General features: G+C 40.1%; 1 protein-coding gene across 4 annotated transcripts; it reads right to left on the bottom strand.

Moving 5' to 3' along the window:
* Positions 1 to 8,567: 8,567 nt before the first annotated feature.
* Positions 8,568 to 12,330, bottom strand: LOC112190503 (ELF3-like protein 2). Of its 4 annotated transcripts, none has more exons than XM_024329937.2 (5): positions 12,010 to 12,330; positions 11,342 to 11,828; positions 10,000 to 11,018; positions 9,781 to 9,832; positions 8,568 to 9,676 (listed from the first exon to the last, which is right to left on the bottom strand). In XM_024329937.2, the coding sequence occupies exons 2-5, from the start codon at positions 11,549 to 11,551 to the stop codon at positions 8,711 to 8,713; spliced, it is 2,247 nt and encodes a 748-aa protein (XP_024185705.1). In that variant the 5' UTR covers positions 11,552 to 11,828; positions 12,010 to 12,330; the 3' UTR covers positions 8,568 to 8,710. The 4 variants fall into 4 exon arrangements, with proteins under 4 accessions (XP_024185705.1, XP_024185706.1, XP_040369212.1 ...); XM_024329938.2 differs by having other exon boundaries at positions 11,342 to 11,649; XM_040513278.1 differs by having other exon boundaries at positions 11,342 to 12,330.
* Between the last annotated feature and the right edge of the window lie 1,378 nt (positions 12,331 to 13,708).

Below are 13,708 nucleotides of genomic sequence, written 5' to 3'. Positions count from 1 at the left end.
TTTTTTTTTCTTTTCCCATTTTTTCTCCCCTATTATCTTTTTTTTTCCTTTTTGTTACAATTTTTTTTATTAGTATTTCTTAAAAGGCAGAAATATCATTTTGATCATCAAACTATGTTTTTAAAAAGTTCACTTTGGTCTCTCCTTCTGTTTTCTCCATTTAAATGTGGCAGTTGAACCTCACACGCCTAATAGAGAAAGATATATTTGTCAACCCACTTTAAAAAGAGTTTTAAGTAGAAGTAGAACAACAAAACTCAGAAAAATAAAGAATATGATGATTACCATTTCCAAATGGATAGAGAAGCTTCAAAATTCAATTTAGCAAAAATTTATGAAGAATTACACATCCAAAACCTGACCCAAAAAGATTCAATCTACAATCTCTCTGCACCAACTGACCCAATCCCTAATCAACCTAGCAGAAGAAAATAAACTCGTAAGATGAAGAGCTACTCCTTATTTTGCCCAAAGTAGCCAAGGCGTTGATGGCATTGATAGCTCTTTCCTAATCTTGAGGACTTGGTTATAGTCTGTGATGAAGTTGAGAAGGTCTACTCTAAGTTTGGTTAATGATCTAATTATGAGTCTCTCTGAGAAAGAATAATGGTCTTTCACAAGGTTTGAGCTTTCAAGCTTATGGCTTGTAATATTTATTTGAGTTATGTGAAGTAGATTATTAATGATTGAAACTGAAATGAAATCTAATGCTTCCAATATGTAGGTCAGGATGAATTGCAGCACTACGTTGGAAATGCATAAAAGGATCTATAACCACCAACTTCTTTCCTTCCATTCACCTTCGTCAGAGCTCATTTTGGGAATCAAAGACCGAGGATTGATTAATTTCGTAGAGATGAAGTAAAATGGTGCCAGTGGATCTTCTGGAAATTGGGAGGAGATCCAAGACTATTTTGATAATGGGCATCTCAGTTCTCTTGCTCCATATCTTCCCATTCTAGGATATATAAAGGGGCCGTGACCACTTACCCAATTTTAGACTAAAAATTGCCCACTTACTCCATCAAGAGTTTTTTAACCCCATTTACCCAATCTAACATCTATTGACATTTTAGCCCCTATTAATTAAATTAAAACCTATCCCTCACCTCTCAGTCTCTCTCTCTCCTTCCCAAACTCTCTCTCTCTCTCTCCCCCCCCCCCGATCTCCACCTCCACTCTCTCTCTCTCCCCATGATCTCCACCTTCGGTCTGTCTCTCTCTCTCTCTCTCCGATCGTCGCACCGGAGATGCAGTCCAAACTTCTCTTTCTCTCTCTCCCCATGATCTCCACCTCTTGTCTGTCTCTGTCTCTCTCTCTCTGATCGCTTCACCGGAGATGCAGTCCAACCAGACGACGAAGAAGCTCCAGTCAGAGCTCCAGCCACTCCAACGTTCTCATCGCCGTTCGATTGATCAGCGATCCCGAACCTCCGTGGCCTCACTATTGTAGCTGTTATCGTTCCGGCACTCGTTGTTCTAGCCCCCGAGGATTTTCGAGGAGTTGCCCACCACCAACATCATCTCCGTCTCTCACCCCGACACTGACGATATCAACCCCATGCTTCTCTCGTACACAATCGAGTTCCAATACAACCAAGCACAATCCCTATCTCTCTTTTACACCAGCATCGGCGAGAAATCATGATCAGCTTTAGACGTGGGTGCCCAGAACAATTTCAGGGTGCCCAGAGCATATATTTTTTTTCGATATCTTGAGATTTTTTTTATTTTTTTTTTGTATCTGTAATGTATTCATTTAGGCTCACTTGAGAGCAATAATATGATTGTTGGAGGGTAATAATATGATTATTGCGGCAATAATAGGATTATTAGGAGGCAATAATATGAGTATTAGGGGGCAATAATATGATAATTGGGGGGCAATAATATGATCAATTGTGCCTTGTAGTGTATTCATTTTGGTTTTGAGAGTTTATTCAATTCACTGGACGAAAATAATATCAATTTGGGAGGCAATAATATGATTATTGGGAGGCAATAATATGAGTATTGCGGGGCAATAATATGATTACTGGGGGCAATAATATGGTTACTAGGTATTATTAGCGGGCAATAAATTCAGACGCCAGGATCCGGACACCAGTCCTGTAGCCGGATTCCCGATTCCGGTGACTGGTTACCAGATTCCTGTCATCTGTTGCCGGATTTCGGTCACCGGTCGCCTGATTCCTGTCACCGGAGTCGGCACCTGGCCACTGGTCACCGGAGGCTGGCAAGGTGGAGGATGACTTCTCCCTTTAAGTGAAAAAGAAGGAGAGGGGTAAAAAGTCCCAAAAAAGAATTAATTGAGTATTAGGGAAATAATCCCTTACAGTATTTTGGGTAAATAGGGTTCAAAAACAGTTGGTGGAGCAAATGGGCAATTTTAAGCTGAAATTGGGTAAATGATCATTTTCCCTAAGATTTAATCATATGAGACTATCTTATTTTTCCATGACATATCTTCATAAATCCTAGTGGGCTGCTCTAGTAATGGATTAAGAAGACCAAAGGGAGAAATTGTTGTGTTTGGTTGTGGAGGCCAATTAAAATCCTTCAAATATCCAACAATTGCAAGAAATAAATTCAAGAATGATCAAATTTTAATTGTCAGATTTAGCTTTAATTGAATGGACCAAAACATCCCTAATTTTAACGGTTTGTGACAAATATTTAATGACAGTGACTAAAGTGTAAAACGGTGCTAAAGTTGAGTGACCAAAGTGATATTTTTCAAAAGTCAATAACTAATTAAAGTGTCAAACATGTTAGAGTTGAGTGATCAAAGTGATATTTTTCCCTTCTGAATATTGCCTATTTTTTTCCTCTTTCCCAATTTTCTACTCTCTTCTTTTGTGTAGTTACATCAATTTATATTAATATTTCTATACAATTTAGTCTCAAAAATCTTAGAAGCATTATTAATAGTAAAAAGAAATTCTTATGAGAAAGCCTTAAAATCAGCCCACCCCAAATATACATCCTAGATCTGCAACCGGAAGGAGAGACGAAAATGATATACGGTGATATAGGTTGAGTAACCAAAGCAAAATTTTTAAAAGTTGGATGACCAAAGTGTCGAACGAAACATAGTTTGATGACCAAAATGATATTTCTGCCTTTTAAGAAATACTAATAAAAAATGTTGTAGGGAAAGAACAAAAAAACAAAAGAAGAAAATGGGGGGAGAGGAAAATAACAAAACAGTAAAGAAAACATAAGCATAAATCTTTCAAGAGGATTCGAACCCAAGTTGTGGGGGAAATAACAAGTTAGTTTGCCAACTGACCCAAATACCAGTATGTGAGATTCTACCACTTATAGTTTCTGAAATATTGAATGAATTGTGGGTTGGGCAATAGCCCAGCCAGTGTCCTACATAGATATGCCCCTGGAGACCCTTCTCCTCTATAGTCTTTAAAGCTTCTACCCTTTCTTTGTTTTCTATTATTCTTTGTCTGTTTCTGACCCCCAAAAGTTTCTTGTCATGGAACCAAAAAAAGACCCCCAACCCCTAATAAATGGATTCTTAAGGAAACCCACAGAAAATGTGTATGACAGCATATACCAGAAGCAACTGGAAATGAGTATTATCTGAGAGAGAGAGAGAGAGAGAGAGAGAGACAGATGCTTAGAAAACAAAAATTAAGGCATGAAAGGACAAAAATATCCTTCAAAAATTGCCAGCTGGCAGACGCTGTAACTAAGCTAATGGCTCTATGTGCCTATCTTCGGTCGGGTTTAGAACCTCAAGTACCGTATTGATATTTTAAAACGTGAGGTACATAAATTTATATTGAGCAAAATGTCAGGTACCGTACGGACCATTTTCCCAATACATAATAACTCACATACACACTAGCCTATGTATATTAGTAAGGGCGACTATTAGAAATGTGTCTACAACTTGCTACAATCTTCAATTAATATCCTGGTTTCGTTCAAACCAATACAAAATATTCCCTTGATAACGCCATCATATCGAACTTGTTTCCAGCTACAATGGGACGCAATATGACATTACCATAAGCATATACATGGTAAATACCAGTGTTCTAAAACTCAGCCGCCTAGGCTTTCTGACTCAATTAATGCCAAATTGGTGGGATTGACTTCGGTGATCTCCTAGGCTCCTGGGAAGCCAACTAGGTGCCTGGAAAGCCGACTAGGCGCCTGGGACTCAAGTTGGCATTTTTTCCATTGGGTAATACCCGTGGGTAATATACCCACCCAATAACCAAAATGGGTACTACCCATGATACCCATACCCGGTTCAATTTTTCGCGGGTATTTCCATACCCACCCATCAGGTAAATGGGTACCCATCTACTTTCTTTAATGTTTTTCCCAGAAAAAAAAAAAAAAAAAAAAAAAAAAAAAAAAAAAAACCCTCTACTCTCTTTCTTTGGGAAAACCAACGTCAGTTCATTCAGTTCTTCATCTCGATCCCAACTCCTAACGTCATTCACCCAAAAAGCTTGAAGAGGACGAAGCATCCTTCACCATCGGAGACGAGAACAAGCACGACAAGCCTCCCATTGCCGGCTTCTGTGATGTTGACTGCGTTGAAGCTATAGACGATGAAGATAGGGATCTCAATTCGAAATCAAAGGAGGAAGGAAGAGCGTTGTCCATCAACGACGGAAATCAAGAGCTCAATTCGAAATTAAGGGAGGAAGGAAGGGACATGTTGTACTGGTAATCAAATTTGAGAAGATGAAGATCTGAAATTGGTTATTGATAATCTAATTTGAGAAGATGAAAATTTGGGATTGATAGCCAGACGTGTAAAAGTTTCTTTCTTTTTCATCTTTTTTTTTTTTTTTTAATCATGAACTTAATTATGTAGGAAATTTTGATTAAAAATAATAATAATAAAAATAAATCTGTAGAAAGTTTTGATAAAATAAAAAAAATATAAAAAATTGAATAAGTTTTATGGATATGGGTACCCGCGGAAATACCCATACCCGAGCGGGTTATCTAACGCTCATTACCCATTTACCCATGGGTAATCTACTGGTACTTCTACCCAAATATTTTTACCCAAATAGAGTGGGTACCCATGGGTTTTTATGCCATCCCTACTTGGGATGTGAGGGCTTGATGGAGGATGGTGGCGTCGCGAGTGGCCGGGTCGGGATCCAGAGGAGGAGGGATTACTTAGTATTTCCACTCAATTCGAAGGAGAGGCACTTAGTGAGGTCCTCGAAGTATGTTGATAACGGCGGAGGTGTTGCAGCAGAAGCTCGTGAAGGCTTTGTGGAGGTGGATCGCATTGTTGTTGGATGAGGTCTGGAGAGTGTCGCCATTGTTGTAGGTTTGTTTGCAGATAAGAATGAAAAATCAAAGAAAATATTTGAGTGGGTGGAGATAAGGACAAAAGTCAAGGAAGTTTATCTCATATCGAGGCACGTGGGATGAATGTTTAATAACTTAATATACATCCAGAAGGTCCAAGGCACGTGGGATGAAGTTGGGCAGTAACACACTTCTTTTTTTGAATAGATCGATGGAGAGAATAATACACTCCCTATATATTTTTTAAGTCTTTGTTTTTTTTTTTAAGGTTTTAAGTCTTGAAATATTCTTAATTATGTAAATAAATGCTATAAAAATAAAATTAAAATTAAAAAATACAATCCGCTTAGGCGGCAGTTTTAAGTCTTAAAATAGGATTTTTGTCTATTTACCCCATTTCTAGGGATTTTTTTCTCACTTACCCCATTAAGTTTTTTGAATTCCCTCATACTCAAAATACTCTATGGAAGTATTTCCTAATACCCCATTAAGATTTTTGTTTTGTTTTTTATTTTGTTTTAATACCATTTTACCCTCACCCCTTTGTGACTTAAGAGAGAGAGAGAGAGAGAGAGAGAGACCATAGGAGACTTCGCCGGAGCCCATCACTGGTCGCCAGATTCATCAAGCCAACTTTCGCCAGAATCTGGACGCCGGATTCTGGCCAACTTTCGCCTGATTCTGTTCACCGGTCACCGGGCACCGTCCACGGGACTTCTTTGAAAACCTCGCCGGAGGTCCCCAAAGAGGTCATCAGAGATTTCATAGGTCTCCGAAAAATTTTATTGTCCCCAATAGAGGGACAATAAACCTCTATTGCCCCCCAATAGAACTTTCAGTAGCCGGAATGAGAACTAATCTTCCTAAAATTAGACAAATAAAACTTTGATTAAAGAAAAAAAAACTAAGAGATCTGGGCACCTACAGCTGCACCTATCTTTTCCAATTGCAGACCCGTCGCCGGTTGCAGGCCATCTGTTGCTATTTTGATCCCAATCAATCGATCGAAGCTGCAGCATGAAGATGTCTGAATGTCAAATCAGGCCCTTGTTGCAGGCCCGTCGTCGGTTGCAGACTTGTCGCTGGTTGCAGCTGTGAGGAAACCGGCGAAATGGTTGGATCGTCGGAATCTGTAAGAGAGAGAGAGAGAGAGAGAGAGGCGTCGTGCGGGAGAGAAACGACGATTCAGATTGGCTCGGCTACTGAAGTCGAAGAAATGATGGCGTGAACAGCACCATCGCTTTCCGATGGATCAGCGCTCGGAAAAGGCATGAATCCTCTGCCTCCACCTCTGGATCAGCGTCCAAAAATGCCGCAGCAGTGGAAATCCACTGGCATCGTGCTGGGGAGAGAGAGAGAGAGAGAGAGAGAGAGAGAGAGAGAGAGAGAGAAGGCAGGCTCCGGCGAAGGGATGGGATAAAGAGAGAATGGCAGTGGCTGCAATTTCTTAATTGAATGGAGGGCAAAATGGTCATTTGTTGTCAAATGTGTAGGTGGGAATAAAAATCTGTTGCTGGGGAAAGTAAGATAATTTTGGCTAATTTTGGTGCTTTGGGTCAAGGACCCCTTGAAATATTCTTAATTATGTAAATAAATGCTATAAAAACAAAAATTAAATTAAAAAATACAAATCCGCCTAGGCGGCGCCTAGCACTTGGGCGCTAGTCCCCTAGCCTCCGCCTGACTACCGTCTAGCGATTTTTAGAACCTTAGTAAATACTAAATACCTGATTAATTTACATTTTGAATTGTACATTATGCCTCAAGTAAGTAATGTTTTTTTTTTTTTTGAAAAGTACCACCTTCTATTAATAACCAAATAACCATACAGGTTACAATATCATCGAAACCAAAGTTACGGGATTATCACCACCAGTGACTTACATGAGTCAAAAAGACTCAACCCCAAACCAAACTTAACCCTTAACCAAACCTAACTATGACGGTACAACCTCACCAGAAACATAAACGATGAACTGTTTTCACCTGTTCGGACACCGTGTCCAAAACAACCAGACCACATGTAAGGGTGATTCATCGTCACGTTGATAGCTAGAAAGCATCGCCAGCAGACCAAACCAAAACCCTAACCCTCGCTCACAAGAGGAGGGACTTATTCTTACCAAAACAACCACTGAAAACTAACTACCAAAAAAATAACAACAGAACACAAAAACAAAAAATTAACATCGAGAGGCCCAAGAATTAGGCTCAGCCCAAAGACCACCACTCCCAGCCACGGCCAAGCACAACCAGCAGATCCACCGACCGCCAGCAATGCCAACTCCACCAGGCCATAACACGCGTCAAAACAGCATCACGCTGAAACCCTTCGCCGTAGCCCCGCCCTGACGCGCCACAAAAAACCACCCCAGCACTAGGCTGACAACCCCCACATATCCAAAAAAGAGATCGGGCAGGTCCCTTCAGGGATCAACACCATCGCATCTAAATCAGGACAGCCACAACCCAACACGCAGGGATGGTGGCGAAAGAGAGCACCGCCGGAGCTCCAAGATCCGTCGCTACACCACCGCCGCAAAACCTCCATGAACTGGGGTAGCAGATCGAGATCGATCCGACTACACCCGGAGCCGACAACCCAGAGCCTCGCCGTTGCCATGGACCCCATCACTATGCAGAAACAAAACTCTCCTCCCAGACCATAACGCATCGGCGGGGGAGCCACCGGCGTACGGCCGGGAGAGAAAACTCTCCTTTTTTTTTTCTTTTTTCGCTCGCGCGTGGGGCCCTCAAGTAAGTAATGTTAATTTGGTTAATTCTATGCTATTAGAGTACTGGCAAATGGGGGCTTAAAGTGCAAAATGAGGTATTAGGTTACTGGATTACTTGGGGTAGGGAGATTACTGATTCAAGAACAGGTGGTCGTCAAACATCGACTCAAATGGAGAATGGTCATTTTCCTCATGAAGGCTACGCAAAGCGAGCTATTTTGGCACTCTTCAGTACGCAGACAACGATAAAAACTTCAAAGATTTTCAGCAGGAACGTCTTGAAACATATGCCACAAAGCCTAGATGCTACAATGTAGTCCTTATGAATAGAATTTCAATCTATGGAACCCATTTCTATTTTGGAGGTCCTGGGTATTCACCAAGCTGTCCTAATTAGTTATATATGTTGGAAATCCAACTTCTAAGATCTATTGTAGTATCACACTTTTTTAGCCATGAATATTATTACCTATGGATTGAGGTGTATTTGGTTTACTTTACTATCCATACATCCAGGCCGCAAACACATAAAGATCCACAATACAGTTACATTTTATTATAGATTGCTGTCATTGCCCAACAGAACTATGAAACATTGATATGGTATAAACTAATAGAAGTAAGCATGTACATTAGTTTTCCGGTTTTTCTCTTGATGTGGCTATCTGCAATTACTTCCTCTCTTCTTGTATTGACAAAAATATACGTGCTGCTGATTCAGTTGCTGATCTAAAACTGCGAGGAATAACCTTGATCGCGCGAGTCTGATGCTCCCTCATTTGCACATTTTGAGCAGGTTCCTCAACTTGAGGAGCTGTAGGAAAAAGGGGGAGCACATCGCCTTTGGTCCTGTCTGACGGACTACTGGGTGTACTACCTTGCAATTCACTCACTACAGAAGCACGGATGTTCCCCATGTAACGTGACATTACTTCCCTCATCTGGCTGGACATGGTGCATGAGCTTTGATGGGGCAAAGTGAAATTAATTTCCCCAAAAGATAACGGGTTTTCATGACAGGAATGATTGATAATTGGTGGGGCATAGGGTGGAAAATAAGTCTGAAGCAAAGGTGGTGTACCAATTCCCATCCCTTGTTGATAAGAAAGTGGAACACCATAAGCTGCATTCAAGTAGTTCTTGTTTCCTGGATCGAGGCTCTGTATAGGGCCAGAGCTACCATGAATCGGTGCCATGAAACCTCCAATTGGAGGGCATGGCCCTGTATAGGGCTTGTAAGTGAGCCCCTCAGAAGGTGACATTACTGGAACTAACCACAGATTTCCAGGTGGAGGTTGGAAACACGATGGGGCAGATTTGCTGTCGGTGGCTTCAGAAGCTGGTGATGTTTTCCTCAAGTATTGACCATAATTTGATTTCTGCATAACTAGTCCGCTGCTGCTGGTATCATTGTTGACAAAAGGAAGAGGGAATTTCCCTACTGTACTTTCCTCTGCACATTCAGTGTTTGTATATGGCTTCTGAGCATGGTCTTTGGGTTTCACAATTGAAGGAGATGGCTCTTGAGATCGCTCTAGTGGCGCCTTCTTCACTGCGGATATTTTCACTACAGGATTTGTCATGAGTGGTCTACCTTCAAACAATAGATCTGGTGATCCAGCCATCAACCTTTGGACCTGTTCCATTTTCAATTTTCACACCCATCTTTTGAAAAGAGTCAAATTGAGAAGCTAATTCACACAGAAAGACTGACAAATTCACCGAGGAATTAATCTATTACCTTTATTAGCCTATGCAACTCAAACAATTGCACTGCAAAGACTCTTTGTTGACTGCAAATAGAAGCATGAAGGTTGGATAAGAGCTCAAGTTTAGACAGGAAATGAGCACAACTCTGTAATGATATGAAAACACAAATGAGGATATGAATGGAGGATACATTGATCCAGAAGATTAATGATTGAGTACACCCACGACTCAACAAGACGTAAGCACTTACTTGACAATAGCTTTCCTCATTTTGTAGAACTGTTTTTCACCTATTACTCCTATGACATCATCAGGGAAGATATCCAGAGCTGGACTAGACTCCACCATGGTCATATCTGAGAGAGCTTCACGTCTGTTTAAAGTTCCTACACGTACAACCCCACAATTTTCTCCACTTCTTTCATTGCTCTTTTCAATCCCATTCAGAAACTTATTTTCATCCCCAAGAAATGACCTCATATATGATTCCAATCTCCCCTTTGATGAAACTTCTTCAACTGGTCCTATTCTAGATTCCACGAAACTGTCATCTTTGACGACCTCTCTGTCATGCAAAGGCAAATGCTCCGTGTTGAAGTGTGCATTAGGACCACGTAGTTTGTTCAAATCAGTCACTGGACTGCTTCTACTTTCTTGACTCTTAGATGCATGTTTCCGCTTCAATGATTCAAAATGCTCGACTCTATTTGATGGGATAGATGAAATATTTTCAAACTCCCCGACTCTAGCTAAAGTGAGAGAAATAGACTTTTCCACAGTGTCCTCATTAGTCTGACATGCTTCTTGACTCTCTTCATCGTGGTTTCCTAAATATTTTCTCGACTTTAGCTCTATGGTGCTACTTCCATTCATTTTCTCAATGCAGTCACCTTTAAGTTGCAATGTGTAGCTCAAGTGATGTAGTTTATCCTTCCCTTTGCTCCGCAGACTGTTTCTACAATGCAGAGTTGTTGCTTGGGAAGAGATAGGGGACCTAAATTCATCCTCATTCCCAAACTTCTTCAAAGGAAATTTTTTAAAGTTGGAGAGAGTATTCGGTTTAAATGAATCGCAGTTAGCTGAAGATGACGATGGCCCTGTGGAACTCAAACTTTGAGAATTTAACTTGGGGGATACCCTTTCATAATCTGTCATTGTAGTATATAACTTAGTCCCAATAGAGGAATAAGACTGAATCTTCTTTGAGAGATGAGAAGGCACAAGCGAGTTGCAATATGGAGTCAATATACTCCTTTGATGGGCCCCAACCTACAAATACAAATCATTCAATTAACCATAGAAGACAAGTACCAAAGTATCTCTGTATGGATGAGGGTGCTAAACAACCATCTTATACATTCTGAAACTGTGAAGCAACAAGCAAAACTAAATATAAATCATATATAGACAAGTGGGTGCTAACTACAATATTAAGGTATGAAAGCCTTTCATGAATTCCTAATAAAAGAACAGAGCTCAAACAGATATTATCAACCAGAAATCTGCAGTCTCCAAGTCTTTTCTTTTAATAAAAAGTTAAAAACAAATATCTTTATAATAATACAAAATTTGATTTAGATTGCTATACTCACATCACTCCAAGATGTGGATGGAACCAAGCTGCTGCTATTGTTGTTAGCAAGAGGCAACATGGTGGCTGAACAGATAGGGATACTGAACTGCTCATAGAGAGCCATCTTGTTCCTTGGAGGTCCTCTTATCCCTCCTTTCTCTATTTCATTTACATAGAGCCTAGAAAATATAGGGCTCATCACTTTTTCTTCTTCTTCTCCACCTCTCATTCTCCTCTTCACCGCAAGTTCCCCTCACGAAAATCACAATCTATTGTAAACTCATAAGAAGATCCAAGCAGTATTCTTTGACCAACCAAAAGCTTAACCTATATAAAAGGCTCATCAAGAAAATCAACCTACTTCAAAATAGCAAATTTTTGGAATTAACTAGTTCAAACATTAGGAACCAGAAACTAGACGAGCTAGTATATGAGTTTTTTATGGGTTCACATTAATTGCATAACTACCCCAAGATCAATATCCCTAAAAGCAACAAATCTTCTGACTGAAAAAGGCATAAACAAACAGTAAGAACACTGAATGTATGAAGAACATATGAACATTACAAGTACCAAAGTCAAGAACTTGAGGAAATAAAACTGTGTGGGACATTAATAAAAACACCAACAATGCATGGGGAATCAATCAGAAGACACAATTTTCACTTGTAGCCAAAATGAACCCACCTCATAAAATCCAAAAGTTGAGCTGAAAATGAGGTGCAGACATCCCAGGAAGTGAAGAAAGATATTTGTGAGGGAAGACAGTTATGAAGGAGAAAGAGGGTTACTTTATAATTCTACTATTGAGGATCTCTTTAACAAAGAGCTGGAGGAAAACTATCAGAGAGGTGTGGGCATTGTAGGACCAAGTGGATAGAATAGAACCAGAACCAGTTTTGGAATTACAACCGGACTGAGTCCATTGCTCACATGGAGGATTGGACGAGCCAAATTATGCTATGATTTATGGCCACTAGTTCCTTTTCTCAAAGATTTGGCCAATCTTTGACGAAAAATCTGGTGAAGATTGCGCTTAAAGATCGTGCCTATTGAGCATGTGTTTTATCGTAAAAGAATTTAGGACGACTGTGGCCACGTGAAGGTTGTTCCATGTATGGCTATGACAAAAGTGGGTTCGACTTTTAGGAATTTATGCGACACCTAGATTTGTGAAACACGGTCTGCATTTTATTTTATTTTTTTCTGAGGGAAAATGAATTTATTCTTTAAATGACTGTATTAATGACGGACATTACGTAATAGATGTTGACTAAGTCTGAAGAAGATTATAACTCCTACTATATTCAAGATTTTATTGATTTATTTATTTTTTTAATCAAAGATCAAACTTTCATTAAACAAAAACAAAGATTACAACAGGGGCTCGAACAAGGGCATGTACATAAGAAGGGGAAAAACTAAAACAACAAACAAAGCCCAGCTCAACCAAGATCCCAAACTATGAATCCGCCAATTCATCAGACGTCGCCGGAGAAACAAGGCAGTGCCAAAAAAACACAAAGATCCAGAGTTCCAGACGACTAAGCTACTAAAACGTGCCATAGAAACCAGAGCACATTGCCAAGAATTATAATTAGTGTCCCGAACTCCCGACTATCACTGCGCAGTCGGAATGGAACAATCACTGAAAAAGAGTCGCGGAAGGAGTAGTTCAGCATTGAGGAGTCTCGCTGCTTGGTGGAGGTCATCGGGTAGCTGACGCAACTAACAACGTCAAAGGTAACACTCAAAAGAGCATCAGTGATAGTGGTTGAAGGCGCCGCATGAACAACGGATGCAATGATCCAGAAAAGCATGCGAAGGTGGAGATTGATCTTTGGAGACAGGGAAAAAGTGAAGAAAGTGGATGAGGAGACGAAGGAAAGTGAGGGACATAGAAGATGGAGGAATCAGAGATAGCAGAGAGGGAAACAGTAAGCTAGAAGGACGTGATAGAAAAGGGAAAACCAAAGAAATTAAGAGGCAGGAAGCCCCAATCCTTCATCTTTCCCGTGGGAAGGAAACGAAAGGGAAATGAAATTTCAAAAAAACTTTCCATTTCAAAGTTAGGTCGTAAAATGAAAGTTATCCGGAAAGTTATTAAAAAATTTATAATTAATACAATAAAATAATGTGTCGTGAGTAATAAATGCAAATAAAAAATGGGGGAAAATGATTCATTTGGAGTATGGAATAAACCATTTTCCCCTCTATTTTTCTTTGTTTTAGAAAAGAATTTCCTTTCCTTCTCCATCCCAAACGCAGGAAAGGAACAATTTTTCTTTCTTGATGCTCACTTTCCGCGAACCAAGCAGAGAATAAAGCTAGCGACTCTCAAAGTAGCAGAGAGAAAAGCCAATGAAAGGGATTTTTTTAGCAATTG

The sequence above is a fragment of the Rosa chinensis genome, chromosome 2 (assembly GCF_002994745.2).
Source record: "Rosa chinensis cultivar Old Blush chromosome 2, RchiOBHm-V2, whole genome shotgun sequence".
In the NCBI taxonomy this organism is placed as follows: Eukaryota; Viridiplantae; Streptophyta; class Magnoliopsida; order Rosales; family Rosaceae; genus Rosa; species Rosa chinensis.
The sequence above is the reverse complement of the archived record's forward strand: the minus strand, read 5'-3'. Positions and strand labels throughout refer to the sequence as shown.

Excerpts from the sequence above, each read along its gene's own strand:
- LOC112190503 (XM_040513278.1), bottom strand. The coding sequence starts at position 11,551 with ATGAGAGGTGGAGAAGAAGAAGAAAAAGTGATGAGCCCTATATTTTCT. Across the intron at positions 11,019-11,341 it reads CATCCACATCTTGGAGTGAT|GTTGGGGCCCATCAAAGGAG; the intron begins GTGAGTATAGCA and ends TTGTATTTGTAG. Across the intron at positions 9,833-9,999 it reads ATGAGGAAAGCTATTGTCAA|TCAACAAAGAGTCTTTGCAG; the intron begins GTAAGTGCTTAC and ends TTCTATTTGCAG.